Raw genomic sequence first — 18,153 nt, 5'->3', positions numbered from 1 at the left:
TAAATTTTTTTCAATTATAAATTCAGTGCACTAATTTAATACTTCCAAACATAACATAAGAAAAATAGTACATTTTCTAACTCGAGAATGTGATTCCCATATCGCATGAGTTCACGATAATATCATTTAAGTAGCTCACATCATCAACTCATGTATTCAAAATTAGTATCATTGTTCAAACATGAATTCATTGTTACAAATTGAGGATAAAAGGGGTAACTAAAAGCTCCTTTATTTATTCGAAAAGATTTATTACACTCCATTTCTTAAAAATAATTATCCATTTTTTTTTAAGTCAAAAAAGTATTTTTGTGCTACTTTCACCCTGAAGATAAAAAATAATATCATAAACATCACACATAAATACATATTAATAATTATATTTTAATTATTACACAATATCACCCTAGATAAACCACAAACATTACCACACGTTGATGCTTGTGGGGCGTTTGATGCAGCTGTGGATCGGGACTAGCAATAAATCACCCTTAGATAAGCAGGGGCAATATAGTAATATTGCATGCACTCATATTCTGCAAAATAGAGCGTATATACATTTCCAAGTCCCAATTTAACCAAGGAAAATTAAAGTTCAATCCCCAAACCTGATTTTATACTTCCTCCGGCGAACGCCATAGCCACACATAGTACAGCCTCTTTGTTGAACGTAGTACTGAATATTTTGTTTCAATTACAGGAATCTACAAGAGAAGAAAAGGGTTTTTAAGGTTCTCCTCTCTCTCTCTATATATTATACATATATAATTATCATACATGCATAATTCTGTTCCTGGTAATGTAATAAAGGTTAATTTTTTCACTTGATTTTATCAGAGTGATATAGTGTTAATGTTCTTTGCTATGTCTTAATGCACACAATGTGTTTGTGGAAAACCCTAAGACGAAACTAGTTAGATGCCATGGACCTGTGGAACTAGTGAGCTAAAAGATTGCCAATGGAAATCTTAAGCGTCCAGACATACAAGTAATCAAGTATTTCCAGAAATATGCTATAAAATGTAGTACTGAAAAATGTTTTTTAGAATTATACCAAACATCGTGAAAAATAAGGAAAATTATTCTTCTTTTTTTTCATATAAAAGGTTTTATGATAAAATTTGTTTTACTTTGAAACAATGGAATGTATTATGTATATAATAGTTATGTTCCTTAATTGCTTTTCAATGAGTCATGGATGGCATGCTAATTTTCAGCTTCTCTAACTCATGCCTCTGTTATAGTTATCAAAACGTTAAAACTCTCTCTTTCTCTCTCCTGGAAATTACCAAAATTTAGACACTTGTTACTTACTTACACTCTAGATACACTGTACAGTGTAAAATGCCAAAGCATATAAGATATCAACCGGCCTAGCTGGTGAAATCCTTGTGTAGATTGTAGCCGTATCACATACATGGAATTGAACCCTAAACTCACCAGGGTTTGGACGGTTTATGGGTAACAGAGAGAGCTGTTCCCATTGAATATTCCAACCGTTTGACAAAAAGAAAAAAAGAAGAAGATAAACTCCAAAGCTGAACACTCTTACTCTTCTCTACTTGAAGCTTATTTATCATCTATTGAGCAACAAACAGTGTTGGACCTTAGTTATTTTTGGTCAAAACAATTCACCCCTTAAAGGCCATGTCATTACTCATTATTTTTTCAGGCCTTCTTATACTGTCAAGGTCTAGATGAGAGGGAGGAAAATGGCTGCGATCTTCAATTGTCAACATCTCTCTCTCCCCTTCTCTTTTTCCCGCAGTTTGTAGAACAATACAAGTAAAATAGTAATTTGACTAATCAATCTTTTAAATTCTGACACCAGATTTCCAACATTTGGTGTATTTTGGGGGAACAGAAAGTATACAGACACATTTTCGGATAAATGCTCCTGCAGTTTCCAGCAATACCTATTGCTCCATGGAATCCATCTCAGAGGGGTTAGCTTCGTCTTATTACTTTTTCATATTTTACCTATAATTTGACCAGGACATTTATCGACACAGATACGGATCTGTGTTACAGAGACTTCAAATAAAAATGAGCTGTGAGCCTGGTTATGGGTTTGGATGCCCAACATAATATATGTAACACTTACATTTGGTGTGTCCAACACCAATCTATAAGGACTTATTTTGTGTTTTTTTTTTGGTTGTGTATGTGTGTGTTATGTAGTATATTTTTTCACGGAAATATTAGCTATTAATCTGGTTTCTAACTTTCAGGTGTTTGCCTTGGAGGAGTGGATTGTAAGAGGTCTCAGTTACCAGCTTCAAGGTCATGTTTTCTTGGGCTGAAGGTTTCCTTTCTCTTCTTTTTGTAATATCTTTTTCTCTGTTCTTGATCTTTTCTTTTCTTTTCTTTTTTGGCTTGTTTTCTGTTTGTCCACTTTTTGGATGTCAAGCTACAAAACATATGTGCAGAGTACGATGTATGATTATATCTATGGCACTTCAGAGTTCAGATAACCTTTTTGAGTTCCCTGTGTAATTGCTGCAATCTCTTCTTTAACTTGTGTTATCTAATCTCCTAAAACAACAAACCAAACCAACCTGTATTTGAAAGTTGATATTGTTCAGTAACACTAAAATAATGTTATAGTGAACATTTGTAAGTGGCCAATTACATGGCTACTGAGTTTTTTGAATCATTTCACAGATGGACTTCTTGAATGTTTCCTTGTGGTGAAGCTGAACCATCAAAATTGTTGCAATTCATTTTCATTCTTTTTGAAGGTACTCGGATGAAGTTAATAAATCATTAGTTAGTCATCCCATCACATGTCATCCAGCTAGTACTTCGAAGTCCAATCTCCTGCATTCCCTTGAATAATAAATCCTATCATCTCAGCTGCTCCGACACTAGGTTGAACTGGCGCGGGAGTGAAGCCTTCTTCAGCAGCTAAACCTCTCTCATAAATCTTTGTGTAATGCATTTTAGTACATTCTTGACTTTTGGACCAGTCTTCTTATTTTGAAACATAACTTTGATCCCTTTTGGGACAGTTGGAAGAGGAATATACTCCTTTTTCTGCTTTAAGTTTTCAGAAGTATATAGACCTGGTAGACCTATATTGTCTTGTTAGTTCCTTCTATAATTACTTAATCTGAACATTGATTTTTACTATTATCAGAACCTTGGCAATATTAAATTGGGAGAATCTGCAAAGATCATGTTGGTAGCATTGTATAAACTTTGTAAGTCTTGCAAGCACAACTAATCCTCTCGTGCTGAGTCTTGCTTTAGAAGGGGTCTTAAATTCTGCAAATTTCACTATTTCAGTATCAACTTCAAGAGGTTGTGGAATTTGCAGATTCTATTACCAAGGAATGGAATGCAAATAGAATAGAGGGTCATTGCAATGTCATCACATTTAGGAATTGGATGATTATAATTAATTCCATTTAATGATTTAGGGATCACATATCGTAGCCAAGTGATACCACAAGTTTGGAGGACTGCTTTGTGCGAACTCCATGCTTCATGATGTGTGTGTTGGGGGGAGGGGGGGAGCGGACTTTGTGTTCTTTTGTTCTTTACATTCTTCTTGAAGCAGATACGTAATTCTCTTTATCTATTCAATGAAGTTGTAAATAAAAGTTGTTCGCAGTTATTTTTATTTTTTTCTTTTTTCTATGTCCACGGCTCATGAGTGATTTCCATCATGAATCGATAATGTCCTTCCATTGTACTTTGCTTAAATTCTACTTCCTCTTGCCAGTTTTCATTGTGGTACCGGTTGAGGTTGCTTTGAAGTATTTGGCAGTTAATTCTTTTTAGCTGATAGAGAGTGCTATTTTCTTTTTTGGTGTCTGCTAATTTATTTATTTTTTGTCCTGCACCCTTGTGTATTCACAGATCGCTGTTTTGGAGGCTAACGCTTTTCGCTTAATTGCAGTTTGAGTATGAACGGCTTCATACCTATGTGCCAACGACTTCAGGGGCCTTTGTTTGCGCTGGCCAGAGGCCTCCTCGATATCATACCAAAAAGAAGCAGGTGGTACATCCTCAAAATGTGGATCTTCCCCCCATCCTTCCCAAAAAAAAGAAGAAACCTTATCCAATTCCTTTGAAGAAGATCCAGCAGGTAGCAAGGGCCAACAAAAAACTTGCAGAAATGGGAATAGAGAAGCCTCTTGAGCCTCCTAAAAATGGACTACTTGTACCTGATCTTATTCCAGTTGCTTATGAAGTGTTAGATGCTTGGAAAATACTAATTAAGGGACTTGCACAGCTTTTGCACATAGTTCCCGTCTATGCTTGCAGGTAACTTTTATTAAATTTGTACTTGTTACAGTACTCGTTACGTTTTTGCAGCCCTGTCCTACTCACTCCTGTAGAATGTCTGTCAAGCCTATATATTTCGGAGAAGTAATATGTCGTGGTGGTCCTGCAGCGAGTGCTCGGGAGTTCATGTGGCCCATGCAGGTCACAGCATTCAGGATTGCCATGGTCCGACTGGTGCGCAGCGCAGAAGCTATCACTCATGGGTGAAGGGTTCCATTAATGATGTACTTCTTCCTATTGAGTCATACCATATGTATGATCCTTTTGGACGGCGCATTAAGCATGAGAGTAGGTTCGACTATGACAGAATTCCAGCAGTTGTGGAGCTATGCATCCAAGCTGGTGTTGATTTACCAGAATATCCTTCGCGGCGAAGGACTGAACCTGTCCGAATGATTGGAAGAAAAGTGATAGACCGAGGTGGATTTGTTGACCCTCCTAAACCGTGTCACTCTGAGGATTCAGCTTCATCACTTTTGGATCTTGACACGCACAGGGCTTTTGAGCGATTCTCCGCTCCTAAAATGTCAGAGGTTCCAACTATTGCTAAGGAGACCATTATTGCATACGAGAAAGTGAGATGGGGTGTGACTAAGTTGATGAGGAAGTACACAGTGAAGGCTTGTGGGTATTGCTCGGAAGTTCACGTTGGGCCTTGGGGTCATAATGCTAAGCTTTGTGGGGAATTCAAGCATCAGTGGAGGGATGGGAAGCATGGTTGGCAGGACGCGACGGTGGATGAAGTGTTTCCCCCTAATTATGTATGGCATGTTCAGGATCCAGAAGGACCTCCATTGAGGAGCGCATTGAAGAGGTTCTATGGGAAGGTTCCTGCTGTGGTAGAAGTGTGCATGCAGGCGGGTGCACAAATACCTAACAAGTACAAACCTATGATGAGGCTTGACATTGTCGTCCCAGAGAGTGAGGAGGCGTTCTTAGTTGCATGATGAGGTTTGTCAAGATTATATAGGCTTTATATGTGCAGCATTTAAAACTTTCAAGAGTATATTCACATTTGATGTACAGCTTTCTGTATGTAACTGCTCAAACCTCCAAATTTGAAGGGTAGTACTATATATGCCTTGTGTTTGAAGTATGGCTAGAGGTTTTAGTGTTTTACTCTCCGGATAACATTTGGCAAATGATTTATACAATCTACTCTTTGATGGATTTGGTAGAGATTTTTTTTTTTTTTTTTTGGGCAAACTAGGGGAGTGGGGAATTGAATACAAGCACACCGCCCGTGGAGCTGAGCATTCTACTAACTTTTTCTTCGAAACATCGACTGAAGGATCAACTTTTGTCTTATGACCTATCGTTGAGGCCACATGAATTGATTGTAAATTGACCTCTTTATATTCAACTTCAAATTAGAACTTCCACATCATTTTTATTTTTTCTTTAATCAACCATAGAGAAGGAATCATAATCTAAGACATCAATATCAATAATATTTTATGATTTCTTTAGAAGGGAATCGAATGACGTGATGGGTAAACTTCAATGCTCCCAGACGTTCGAGGTCTTCATAGGGAAATAAATGTACGCAAGTTCCATGGACTCTTTAGTGTCACCTTCGTTCAATTGCAAAAAATAAAAGTGTGCTAATTATATTCTTTGAATCATCTACCTTTTTAAATAAGAAAAAAATAATAATTTATTCTTGGAAATAACTCATACTTTTTACTACTGAATCTTTGTGATCTAAATTGATTATATATATATATATATATATATATATAAAATTATATATCATGGATTTTTTTATTTTTAAAAAGTATTATCATATCGTTGTATTCAAGTTGTCTTGTATTCATATTTTATATTCAGGTCGTATTCATTTTGTATGGGTGTGAGATACTAGTCAGAACCTGCTATTCAGGTGTCTCACACGCTGGATAGATTGGAGGAAGCAAATTCCTAAAGAGGGAGTGAAAAAAGCTATTATGATTAGGCAAAGACTATTGAAAGTGAATAATGGGATAGAATCGAAGTTGGAAGAAAGAAAAAGTAAGAAGTAGAAGAGAAATGAGCCCTTTTTGGGTGATTAGACTTGGTCAAAATGAACAACCTTTTGTACGCAACTGAAGCTCACTCATGGGGTGAAGTTTCCATCTTGGTTTGTGGACACCACAAACCTTTTCTCTTTCTCTTCTTTTCATGGCCATTGGAACACTACTGGATTAAGAGGATTCATATGCTATAGATTATAGTCTTTTCCCATTTACCACTTTTGAAGGAAAGATTCGCCCAACTCTCGAATGCTGTCAACAATGTGCTTTAACAGGGATTGAATGTCCGGCAGCGGTAAGTTTGTGGGCGGGTGTGTCGTGGGCAGGTGCGAGCCACTGATAGACTATTACATGACTTATGGGTGTTATTTTCAATTAGTAAGAGGTCTTTTGGAATAAAGCTCACTAACAAAACCCGTGTAGACTCAAACTCAAAATGGACAATATCATATCATTATGCATATCATGTGATGGAGTGAACTGTTATAAATGGTATCAGAACCTGACCCAACCGAAAGTGTGACCAACGATAACGTTGGCCCCGAAGGGAGTGATATTGATATTCCATAGAGAACAAAACAAAAAAATGGTCCTAGATTATTTTTTTTTATTATTTTTTTTTATGTCTTTGAAAGAATATTATTTTTTCCCTTTTCCTTTCCCCTCCTTCTAAGCCGATGGAATGCAACGACTCGAAGTAAAGTATTAATGGCGCCGACGCCTACTCAGTAAGTTTGCTTTTGGGTGCCTTGTGCTGTGTGGGCAAACTTAATCCCACCATAAGTCTCCCCATCATCATTATTGATGATGCCGAAATCAAATTTTGAAATTCGAATTTAACGGTTCTCTCTTTCCCTTCTCATTGCTTTTCCCTTTTCTCTCTCTAACTTCTTTTTTAATAAATAGAATACAAATATCGACCTGCTTTAGCATATCAAAGTCATTTTTTGCGGCTTTTGTTTTTTTGCATTGGCTCTCATTTTGCTTTGCATTCTGTTCCAACAAAAGCACCCAAGCAAATTAGCAACTCCTTTGATGGCCAAATAGAAAAATGAGCATACCCTTCAAATATCAGTCCATCATTTTGCTTAATTTGTCCCATATTTTTAGAATTATGTCTCTTAAGTCATCGTTGCATTTTACGAGTTAAAAAAGAACTAGTACTAGTAAAGGCATGGTTTGTTCAAACTTGTTAACTGTGTGTAATACACACATTCAAACAGTGAAATGACACAGAATAATACTATTCATGGTAAAACATTAGTCCTAAATAACGTACACAAGGCAATATTCTCGATAGTCAATACATACATGAGTGTGTCAAAAATAAAAATAAAAAATTACATTAAGTATGAGTCTCACAAAATGTCATTGTCTTCTCTTGATTATTTTTATGTTGTATCAATTAATTGTCTTTTGTGTGTCTGTTCGGAAGCATTTTTATAAACGAATAAATTTACAATGCTATCTTATAATCCATGCATTTAAAAAATGAACCATATTATTACTTTTTTTTTTTCCTAATTCATTTATTATTACTGTTGCCGAAAGAGAAGGATAAAAATCCTCTTTAATCACATTTTTTGCGGTTCTACCTATAGGTGAATTTCGCTACTATAAAAATGAAATCTCACAAGTTAAGTTAAATTTCGTTACTATTTGCTTGCCGGTAAAATTTTACCATTGTACAGTCATCTGTCATCAAAGATGCAGTAACTATGTATGTGCCTGGGTGTGTATACTACTCTGTGTGTGTGTGTGTGTATATATATATATATATTTATGCTTGGAGTGACGAAAGCAGCTCCCTCCAAGCAGAAAATTTCTAGAGATCTCTGAAGGCTGTTTGTCTCCTCAGTTAATTACAAAATAGTATTAATTAATCCGTGCATAAAATGATTGGAAACAGAATAATCTCATTAATAAATATAACAATAGTAGTAAATTAGATTAAGAGATAAATATAAACATATATATATATAGAGAGAGAGAGAGAGAGGCTACTCCTCATAGGCAAAAATGGTAGGAGGAGCTTCAACAAAACTGAAAAAAGCAGCATGTAAAATCCTGAAAACAACATGCGCTTCTTTCTCATGCAGACAACCCCTTGTCATCGACACTGCCATTACTGTAAGATCTCTCTCTCTCACTATCTTATCTTCATGCTATTTTAATATATTCTACTTCTTATGGGAAAAAAAATAAAAATCACTACTTTCTTACATTTCCTTTCAAGGAAAAACCAGAGAATGATGGAAATATTGATACTTCCTAACCCATTAACAAAACCAGAAAGAGAAAGGAATGGCGTGATTTGTTTAAAAAAAATGGTATTTCCTTATGGTTCAAAATCATCAAACAATGTTTTCCCTTTCCTTCCACCATTTCCCTTTTCCCCATTAGCTCTGATATAGAACCATTGTGGAAAAATGGTTATTTCCTAATTGTTCAAAATCATCAAACACTGTTTCCCCTTTCCTTCCAGCATTTCCCTTTTTCCCTATTTTGTTATTCCCATTGGCTCTTATTATGAACCATCTCTTCTCTCTCTGGTATCTGTCCAACAAAATATGTGTTTCTCTCTGTCTATTCTGTCTTCCAATTCACAGCTTTCTACATATTTTTTTCTTTTTCCAAATTATTTAGTTATTTGAAGCCAAATGTCCAAGCTCTTAGTTATTCCCAAGTTTCCAAGTCCTCTTTACTTTTCCTTCTTCTTTTTTTTCCCCTTTTTTCAATCCTTATAGATTTTGATTCAGTGGAGGAAAACCATTGTTTTGTTTTTTGCAGATTTCCTCAGATTCAATGGACAATCATTCTCCAAAGCCAAGGACAAGTACTGATAAATTTTCAGAAATTGCTTCCACTTCTACCAAGGTAGTATTTCCAAATTACCTTTGTCCTCTCTCACCTTACAAGTTACTGCAAATAACAATAAGATAACCTAATTAGGCTTTTTATTTCTAGTCTGGTTTCAAATGCTTAGCCTTTTCTTTTCTATAACCCCAATCATGGAACATTCACATAGCACAAACAAATTGGATGGAGCCTATTCACACACATTTCACTGTTGTTTGAGGAGCACCCTTTGTGCCTATTTTGAGCTCAATTTCCAGCCAGAGCTTCTTCCCCCTAATACAGCATTACATTTGTCTTAGCATGTGATTGATGCTTGTGTTAATCCTTGGTCTTACGGCATGATAAGCATGTGCATTAGCAAAGGATCCCCTGTTATACAGACCCTCACCACGAAATAGAAGATTCCACCTTGAAAATTCATTGGGTTTTTTAAATAGAACTTTAATTTTAGAATTTCTGCGGGGTTCTTTAGAAATTGCAATTCTTTTCTTAAAAAAAAAAGAAATCGGCAGGTCTTACGTTTGTTCTCATTTTTTGTCATGTAAACCTCCTAGCTAATGTTCATTTTAGTCTCAGATTCAGAATGATCTCTTTGATTGGATATAAACAGTGTGTCATCCACTCAAGACATTATATATGAAGCATGTCCATTAGTAGTGTGTCTCAGTGTCTGTATCCATATATTGAGGAAGAGAACGGTATGTGGATTTAGCGTTGCAGATTTATGGCATATCCTTTAACACATTGCATTTTTTAACATGTTCGATTGTTAAACAACCCACTTGAGCCTACTCAATTAATTACTGCACCTACTCCAAGGGCAGAAAAACATTACGTGAATCACCATGTTATACAGAAAGCAAATGTGAATGTGCACCACTTGCTCTAGAATGTGAATGGATTGGGGTAATCTTTGTTATAGAAGAATGATGTAGGACTGGTTCTCCTTTTAACTTGCAGAACAACAATATGACACTATTGTTGTAATCTGTTTACTGCCCAGTCCTATTTTGTATTTTGGTTGCTATGTTTTGTTTTTAGGTTTCAATTTATTTGCTTTAATACCTTGCCAGGAAAAAGAATATAACCAATGAAATTACTTTCTATAAACTAATTTTGCAGCATAATTGTACAATGTGCTATCTTCCTCTATTAATTACTTCAACACGTCTGCTGCTGGTAATGCTTCTGAGTGAGTTTTACAGTTTCATTTTGAAGGCCTAATGGTTTTTTTCATTTTTTTTCTCTTGTGGCAGAATTTGTGCGCCATATGTCTTGATCCTCTAAGTTATGGCACAGGTGCCAGCCCAGGCCAAGCTATATTCATAGCACAGTGCTCTCACGCATTCCACTTTGCGTGCATCTCCTCCAATGTCCGCCATGGCAGTGTCACCTGCCCTATTTGCCGTGCACATTGGACCAAGCTGCCTCGTAACCTAAACACACCTGGCTCCCTTTCTTGCAACACAACTGACCCCATTCTCCAGATACTGGATGACTCCATTGCCACTTTCCGTGTCCATAGACGCTCCTTTCTACGTTCTGCCCGCTATGATGATGACGACCCTATTGAGCCTGACCACGCACCTAATCATACCCGTCTCCATCTCACTCTCATACCTGCCCCACTCACTCATCAAAGCTTCCATCCATGCTCAAATCAAGCTTTGCAGGTCAATGGGCCCAATTCATACCATCCGTGTGGGATTTCATCACTGCAGCACTTAAGCAGCTCATCATCATTATTAGCAGCACCACAACATTTTGCACCAAATGGGCAAACACCTTACCTGTCCAGCTCAAATAGTAGAGCTTATCTCTCTGTAACATTAGCACATCAGCAAGCAACTGACTTGGTCTTAGTTGCAAGCCCCAATGGGCCTCACCTGAGACTTATAAAGCAATCCATGGCACTAGTGGTTTTCTCACTTAGACCCATTGATCGTTTGGCCATTGTCACCTACTCGTCTGCTGCAGAACGGGTCTTCCCCCTCAGGCGCATGACATCCTATGGGAAGCGAACAGCACTACAAGTCATTGATCGCCTTCTCTACACAGGACAAGCAGATCCAACTGGGGGGCTCAGGAAAGGAATAAAGGTACTTGGAGATCGCGCCCACAAAAATCCACAATCCTGCATTCTGCATTTGTCTGACAATCCAACAGCATATTATTACATGGACATGGAAGTTCCCTTTCCAGTTCATCAGTTTTATGTAGGATTCGGATTTGGCAATTCTAGTGGATTTGTCATGCATGAATTTGAGGAGTTCCTTGCCAGAGTACTTGGAGGCGTGATCAGAGAAATCCAGTTGAGGATTGGAGAGGGGGCTAGAATTGTAAGATTTGAAGAACTGAGAGCTGGTGAGGAGAGGAGGATTCCTATAAATTTGGGCGACTCTAGACGTGTTTGTATGGAGTATAGCTATGTTGAGGGTGGGGTTGAAGAACGCATTAGGACAGGCGAAATTCTGGTGGACATGGAGGATAAAAGAGAAAGTACTACTGATGGTACAGAGGCTGTTGTTACCGCGGGTGGGAGGACTAGCAGTGTTGAGAGCTGGGGTTACCAAGATCCTTGCATGGCTAGAAGATGGGCCAAGCATTTGCATTGGTATAGGCTATGAAGCATCCTGCAAAGGACTATAATGCAAGTTTATACACATCAACCAATTCCCCAGCATTTTAGCTGGCTTGGGAATTGAGATTGCTTTAGGTTTTTCATCATTTAACCAGTGTCTATGCTCAAAGGGCGTGTGTATTCCGTTACATAGACTTGTGTAACAGTTATAGGAAAGATTTGAATTTTTATACTCTATAGTGCATTGCATATCTTTCACTCTATGCTCGCGAATTGGTTCAGTCTTTAGACTTCAAAAGCGATGTTGTGACATTGTTCGATTTGTGAATGAGATGGCAGCTGAATGTTCACATTGTTTTATTTGCATCCATCCATTGTGCTGACCAATAAGTTTGAGCTGAGACAGGTCAGGTTGATGATATAAAACTCAGTTTTGGAAAGTATCGTCGTGAGGATGGTGTTCTACACTTCTACACGTTTGTACCATCTCCCTGTTCAAAGTGAAACAATGAACTCGAACAAATGGGAATGGGTGGAGAGCAAAGAAGAAAAGGCATGACTGTGATAGAATGGAGTTGGAACTATTTGGAATTAAGAAACTAGTGCTATGTGAGGAGGAGTTTTGAAAGGAAATGGAAGTATTTCACTTGGAAAAAAAATAATGTGATTTTTTTGTTTGGCTTAAATAATTGGATTTGGTTAGAATTCTTTAGTTTTTAATGTTTATTGGTTTCTTAACATATCTTTTCTATTTAGTCTTTGTATTACCAAATTAGGGATTTAATTTTAAATCCTTTCAATTATATTCCCCCTTTCCAAAGTCCCCTTCCAATATAATATTTGAAAGAAAATAAATTGAAAAAAACAAATACATTAATAGCTAATATAATCCCAAAATGACTTAACATTTTAACTTTTAAATAAATAAATAAATAACTTAAAAAAAAAACAATATTTTTATTGAGCTATAATAGTTTTTTCGCAACAGAACGACTTACCAAATTAAAGTCAAAAAAGACTCCAAATAAAAACCCACAAGGAATAGCTTGGGCTAAAGCAGTTTTAGGTGCTGTTTGGGAGGGCTTTTCGAGACCCTAAAACGGGCTGTTTGGGAGGGCTTTTAGAACGTTTTGGACCTGAAACGAGAGGACTATCTGCCCCGTCATATTTCCGCTTCGGAGACATCTTCATAACCGCCTACTCTCTGTCCTGCTTGGATCGAGCCTTACGTTTCCAGGAGCTAAACCGCGGACTGGTCGGGTCAGGCTCCGAGGGAAAAGGAGGAACAATACGATGATAAAAGGGATCCAGTCCAGAGGGTGGGAAGTCCACTGGATCACGAGGAGCCCAATCGTTGGGCTCTTGGCCTATGGATATAATCTCAATTGGATCTGGCCGTGGAACAAAAGATGAATAGGCCGGATTACTCCCAACCACCTTTGGAGTAAAAGAAAGCTGACCTGGAAATAAAATTACAGAAGAAGGCCCAGCCCGTAGCATAGGCTTGGACCGCATGACGATAGGTGTAGCCCCTCCCATAGTACTCACGTGGATCTCACCCACTTCTGAAGTCGTACAATATCGTACTAGAAAGTGAATGATATAAATATGTAATCACCAGCCTAAATAAAAAGAAAGTTGTACCCAATTCTTTAAAGTATAAATTGAATAAATTGATAAGGGTGAATTCCTCACTTCCCCTGTGGTTTCACCTTTCACCCTTAGATGAAAGTTTGATCAAAATGGTGGTCAACCTCCCTGAGGTTTTGAAAAAATCACAAATTTCCCCCTGACCAAAATACCCTCAACTTATGTTCTGCATGTACATGTTTGTTTATATTTATGTACTTACCCTTTTACACTTATTAATATACCACTCCATGGAGGTTGATTTTCTTTTTAATTTTCTAATGGCAAAAAGATTTAGATAACTTTCATTTTCCATCATCTTGCATAAAAATATATATTTACATACATATATATTTATAATTATTGGTTTCTTGTTTTATGGCAAAACTGGTGTATGTTGACTAGATATATTTGTACATGTATTTTATTCTACTAAGATCTATATTTGTTTTGTGGTGAAATTATGGAATTCACTCTTTGTTGCTATATAGAGACGCTTCAGTAATAAAGGGATCTTTTGAGTTGCTTCACCTTTTCTCTTGCACGACAGTGTCTATGTTTAGAGTAATTTTACGGGGCAGGGATAGTTCTCCTAGATCTGCTTTGCGGTGGCTAGGGATGTGTGGACATGTTTGTTACCCCTTTTGGTCAGCTGGGTCTTGCCTGGTTCCGCGTTGAGCATGCTCGAAGCTTGGAATAGGAGTAAATTTCGGAAAGCAAGATATTCTCTTTGTGCTATTCTAAAAATCTTCAAGCATGATGCACTTCGTGGTCTTTCCCTGAGGAATAAACTCAGATAGTTTGTGATGGTCCTAAGCATGTTCGATTTCCATGTACTAGAGGAAGTAACTCTGTACAGGGAACTGTTGACCTGAATCCTCCCCCTAGTATGAAGTGAATTTTGTTTTCATAATTGACATTAAATAGAGATTAAATTAGAATGCGAGTGAGATTTCATAAGAGCCAGGCTTTTGGCCTAGCATAGTAAGGAATTTTTTTAATAAACAATCTCAGCTACGAATCTACAATTACTGTGGGGACGATCTCGACAATCGTCAAGAAAAAGGCATCAATCTTGGTAAATTTGTGTTGCATGTAATTAGGAAAAAAAAGAGGTGGTGTTGCATGTGCAAGAGGGATGAGGAGTTGATTGATGATCTTGTTGGAAATGGCATTAGAAAACGCAAACTTTGGAAGGATTTTTAAAAGATTCCGCTAAGAATTTTTTGCGAATCTATTGACGAGCGCGTTCCTCTCTGCGATGAGATGAACGTGGTATATTTATTTTCTCAAATCCGTTTCCGGGTGAATGAGAAATTGGCTCCAAAGTAAGTGATTTATAAAGCCTAAATGGGTGTGAATAAAGTGGGAAATGCTTGTCCCACATCGAAAAAGTAGCAAAGCAACCTTGAGTATATATATGTCTAGTATGGGATTTGGGTTTGGGCCCAAGGGCACCCAAGTTTTTAAGAGGGGGACGACCTAGGCTAGCCTGGATCCGAACCAACTACCACGCGCAACCCGATCCGGGCTTGGGCGGGGCGGGGCTTAATTGTAAAATAGGTCTAACCTTTTTACACAAAGTTGGACTGGGCCTGTGTGGTTATTTTATTTACTGGACTTATTTAAGTGGGCTTGCGGGTGGAGCACGCTGGGCTGGGCTGCCGAAGTTTGCTTGCTGGGCTTAATCTGTTTTGGGTTTAAATTCAAATCAAAAACTGTTTTTTTTTTTTAACCAAGGGTTGCACCCTTTACAAATTAAAAACCACCAACAGATTTTAATTTGGATTGGTCAACAATGGTTGCACCCATTCGGACTATAGGTGCACCCATTCAGATTAGGCACCAACAAGCCTATAAATACCCATCATTGGGTTCATTTCAATTCACACCAATTCAGAAATCTTCTTCTCTTCTTCTGAATTTCTTCTTCTAATTCTTCTTTGTTCGGTTCAGCCACTGGTTTGGGTTCAACCTAAACTGGTTTGGATTGGGTTCGAACTTTGGTTTCCAAGTTTGGATTCAATCTTGGTCTCCGAGTTAGGGTTTAATCCTGGTCTCCGAGTCTGAGTTCAACAGAGAGTACTACACCGAGCCGGTTCGCCTATTCCATTGGTTTGAAGTGCTACTACCAAAGGAAGAAAAGTCGTTGTATCCTAGGAGATAGACGCCGAAGAGTCCGTTAGCACCGTAGCGGGGCGTATCTGTCTTAAGGCTATAGAATTAAAATCTAGCCTCGACTTTATCAGGTTCTTTTATAGTTTTATTTTCTTGATATTAAACTATATAAATATATATATAGATTATTATAATAAATATTATATTTACAAATAATATTTAAATAAATTATACTATAGTATATGATACATTATTTTATCAACAATCTTAAGACAGATAACTTTATACTATAGTAATAATTATTTAATTATTATTGTTGTTATAATTATTATAATTTGACTCGTGGTCTGTATATCAATATATAACAGACAAATGGCAAGTACGAGTATTACCATGCCTAATGTTCCCGTCAGTCATGGGGAGAAGCCCGAAAAATTTAACGGGACGGAGTTTAAAAGGTGGCAACAGAAAATGATGTTCTACCTTACAACTCTGAATCTAAGCAAGTATCTGACTGAGACTGCTACAGTGTTAGATGAGGGTGATACAGACATTACCAAGCTTAGAGCTGTTGATACATGGAAGCATGGAGACTTCCTATGCAAGAACTACATCCTCAATGGATTGGACAACACCTTATATAATGTGTACAGTCCAATAAATACTGCTAAAGAGCTTTGGGAGTCGTTAGACAAAAAGTATAAAACAGAGGATGCTGGCTTGAAGAAATTCGTGGTTGGACGATTTCTGGACTTCAAAATGATAGACTCCAAGACAGTCGTGAGCCAAGTGCAGGAGCTCCAGCTGATCCTACATGAGATACATGCTGACAAGATGACATTGAGTGAATCCTTTCAAGTAGCTTCAATCATTGAAAAGCTGCCACCTACTTGGAAAGATTTCAAAAATTACTTGAAGCATAAGCGCAAGGAAATGGGGCTCGAAGACTTAATTGTCAGGCTGAGAATTGAAGAAGATAACCGTACATCTGAAAAGAGAGCCGGAAATTCTTCAATGGTGTCAAAGGCAAATGTAGTGGAAGTAGGACAGAAAAATAAGAAGAGGAAGCACTCTAGAGAAGGTCCTAGCCAAGGAAACTACAAGAAGTTCACTGGGAAGTGTTTCATATGCGGCAAGCTAGGACACCTAGCTAAAGATTGTCGTAGCCGCAAAACACATCATAACCCCAAGAATAAGACCACTGAGGTGCACATAGCTGAAGAAGATAAGTTGACAGCTGATGTATCAGAGTTAAATCTTTCAGCTGTGGTTTCTGAAATCAACCTGGTAAGCAACAACAGAGAATGGTGGGTGGACACAGGAGCTACTCGTCATGTTTGCTCTGAAAAGAGGATGTTCACTACCTATGAAACTATAAATAATGAAGAACAACTCTACATGGGGAATTCTTCTACTGCAAAGGTTGAAGGACAAGGAAAGATCAAGCTACTAATGACCTCAGGGAAAGAGCTCACTCTTAATAATGTGCTGCATGTACCAGACATCAGGAAGAACTTGGTCTCTGGGTCACTACTAAGCAAGAATAGGTTCAAACTGGTCTTTGTATCTGATAAGTTTGTGCTGACTAAGAATGGGGTGTATGTGGGCAAAGGGTATCTAAGTAATGGACTATTTAAGTTCAATGTAATGACTGTTGTACCCAAAGCTATTAATGATAATAATAAAGCTAGTGCTTCTTCTGCTTATATTATTGACTCATCTGATGTATGGCATGGTAGGTTAGGACATGTTAATTATGATACTATTCGTAGATTAATTAACATGGAATCTATACCTAAATTTAATATTGATTTAAATAAAAAATGCCAAACATGTGTAGAAGCAAAATTAACTAGAACCTCATTTCACTCCATAGAGCGAAGTACTGAACCTCTAGCATTAATTCACAGTGATATCTGTGACTTTAAATCTGTGCCAACTAGAGGTGGGAAAAAGTATTTCGTTACTTTTATTGATGACTGCACAAGATATTGTTATGTATACTTGTTAAGAAGTAAAGATGAAGCCTTGGAAATGTTTAAACATTACAAGAATGAGGTTGAGAATCAACTTGGAAAAAAGATAAAGATGTTTAGAAGTGATAGAGGTGGTGAATACGAAGTACCATTCGCTGACATTTGCTCAGAACATGGTATTATTCACCAAACTACTGCTCCTTATTCACCTCAACAGAACGGTGTTGCTGAACGCAAAAACCGTACCTTAAAAGAAATGATGAATGCTATGTTGATAAGTTCTGGTTTAACCCAGAATTTGTGGGGGGAAGCTTTGCTCTCTACTAATTATGTTCTCAACAAGGTACCTCAAAAGAAATCAAATGTGACACCTTATGAATTATGGAAAGGTCTAAAACCTTCCTATAAATTCTTAAAAGTGTGGGGGTGTTTAGCTAAGGTTGTGGTTCCTACTCCTAAGAAAGTTAAGATAGGAGCAAAAACCTTTGATGGTATTTTCATAGGCTATGCATAGAATAGTAGTGCATATCGTTTTCTTGTGCATAAATCAGACATTCCTGATATCCATGTCGATACAATTATTGAGTCAAGGAATGCTTATTTCTTTGAGGATATATTTCCATGCAAAAATCCTCTTAAAAGAAATTATGATACTGCTAATAGCAATATACAAGAGAATATAGAC

The 18,153-nt window shown here is 37.3% G+C and overlaps 2 protein-coding genes across 3 annotated transcripts; both read left to right on the top strand.

The window, feature by feature from the left end:
* Nucleotides 1-567: 567 nt before the first annotated feature.
* LOC132312649 (APO protein 1, chloroplastic) lies at nt 568-5,389 on the top strand. Of its 2 annotated transcripts, XM_059811105.1 has the most exons (5): nt 568-731; nt 1,832-1,946; nt 2,232-2,305; nt 3,905-4,272; nt 4,403-5,389. In XM_059811105.1, the coding sequence occupies exons 2-5, from the start codon at nt 1,892-1,894 to the stop codon at nt 5,238-5,240; spliced, it is 1,335 nt and encodes a 444-aa protein (XP_059667088.1). In that variant the 5' UTR covers nt 568-731; nt 1,832-1,891; the 3' UTR covers nt 5,241-5,389. The 2 variants fall into 2 exon arrangements, with proteins under 2 accessions (XP_059667088.1, XP_059667097.1); XM_059811114.1 differs by lacking the exon at nt 568-731 and having other exon boundaries at nt 2,232-2,325.
* Nucleotides 5,390-8,201: 2,812 nt separating this feature from the next.
* Nucleotides 8,202-11,977, top strand: LOC132312642 (E3 ubiquitin-protein ligase WAV3-like). Its single transcript, XM_059811094.1, has 3 exons — nt 8,202-8,435; nt 9,096-9,182; nt 10,421-11,977. Exons 1-3 carry the CDS (start codon nt 8,325-8,327, stop codon nt 11,789-11,791), a joined length of 1,569 nt encoding a protein of 522 aa, XP_059667077.1. The 5' UTR covers nt 8,202-8,324; the 3' UTR covers nt 11,792-11,977.
* The last annotated feature ends 6,176 nt before the right edge of the window (nt 11,978-18,153 follow it).

Source organism: Cornus florida, unplaced genomic scaffold (assembly GCF_030987335.1).
Source record: "Cornus florida cultivar Cherokee Brave unplaced genomic scaffold, ASM3098733v1 CherokeeBrave_3.0.0_Hap2_Chr01, whole genome shotgun sequence".
In the NCBI taxonomy this organism is placed as follows: domain Eukaryota; kingdom Viridiplantae; phylum Streptophyta; class Magnoliopsida; order Cornales; family Cornaceae; genus Cornus; species Cornus florida.
Note: the sequence above shows the minus strand (reverse complement) of the source record. Positions and strands in the feature narration are given on the sequence as shown.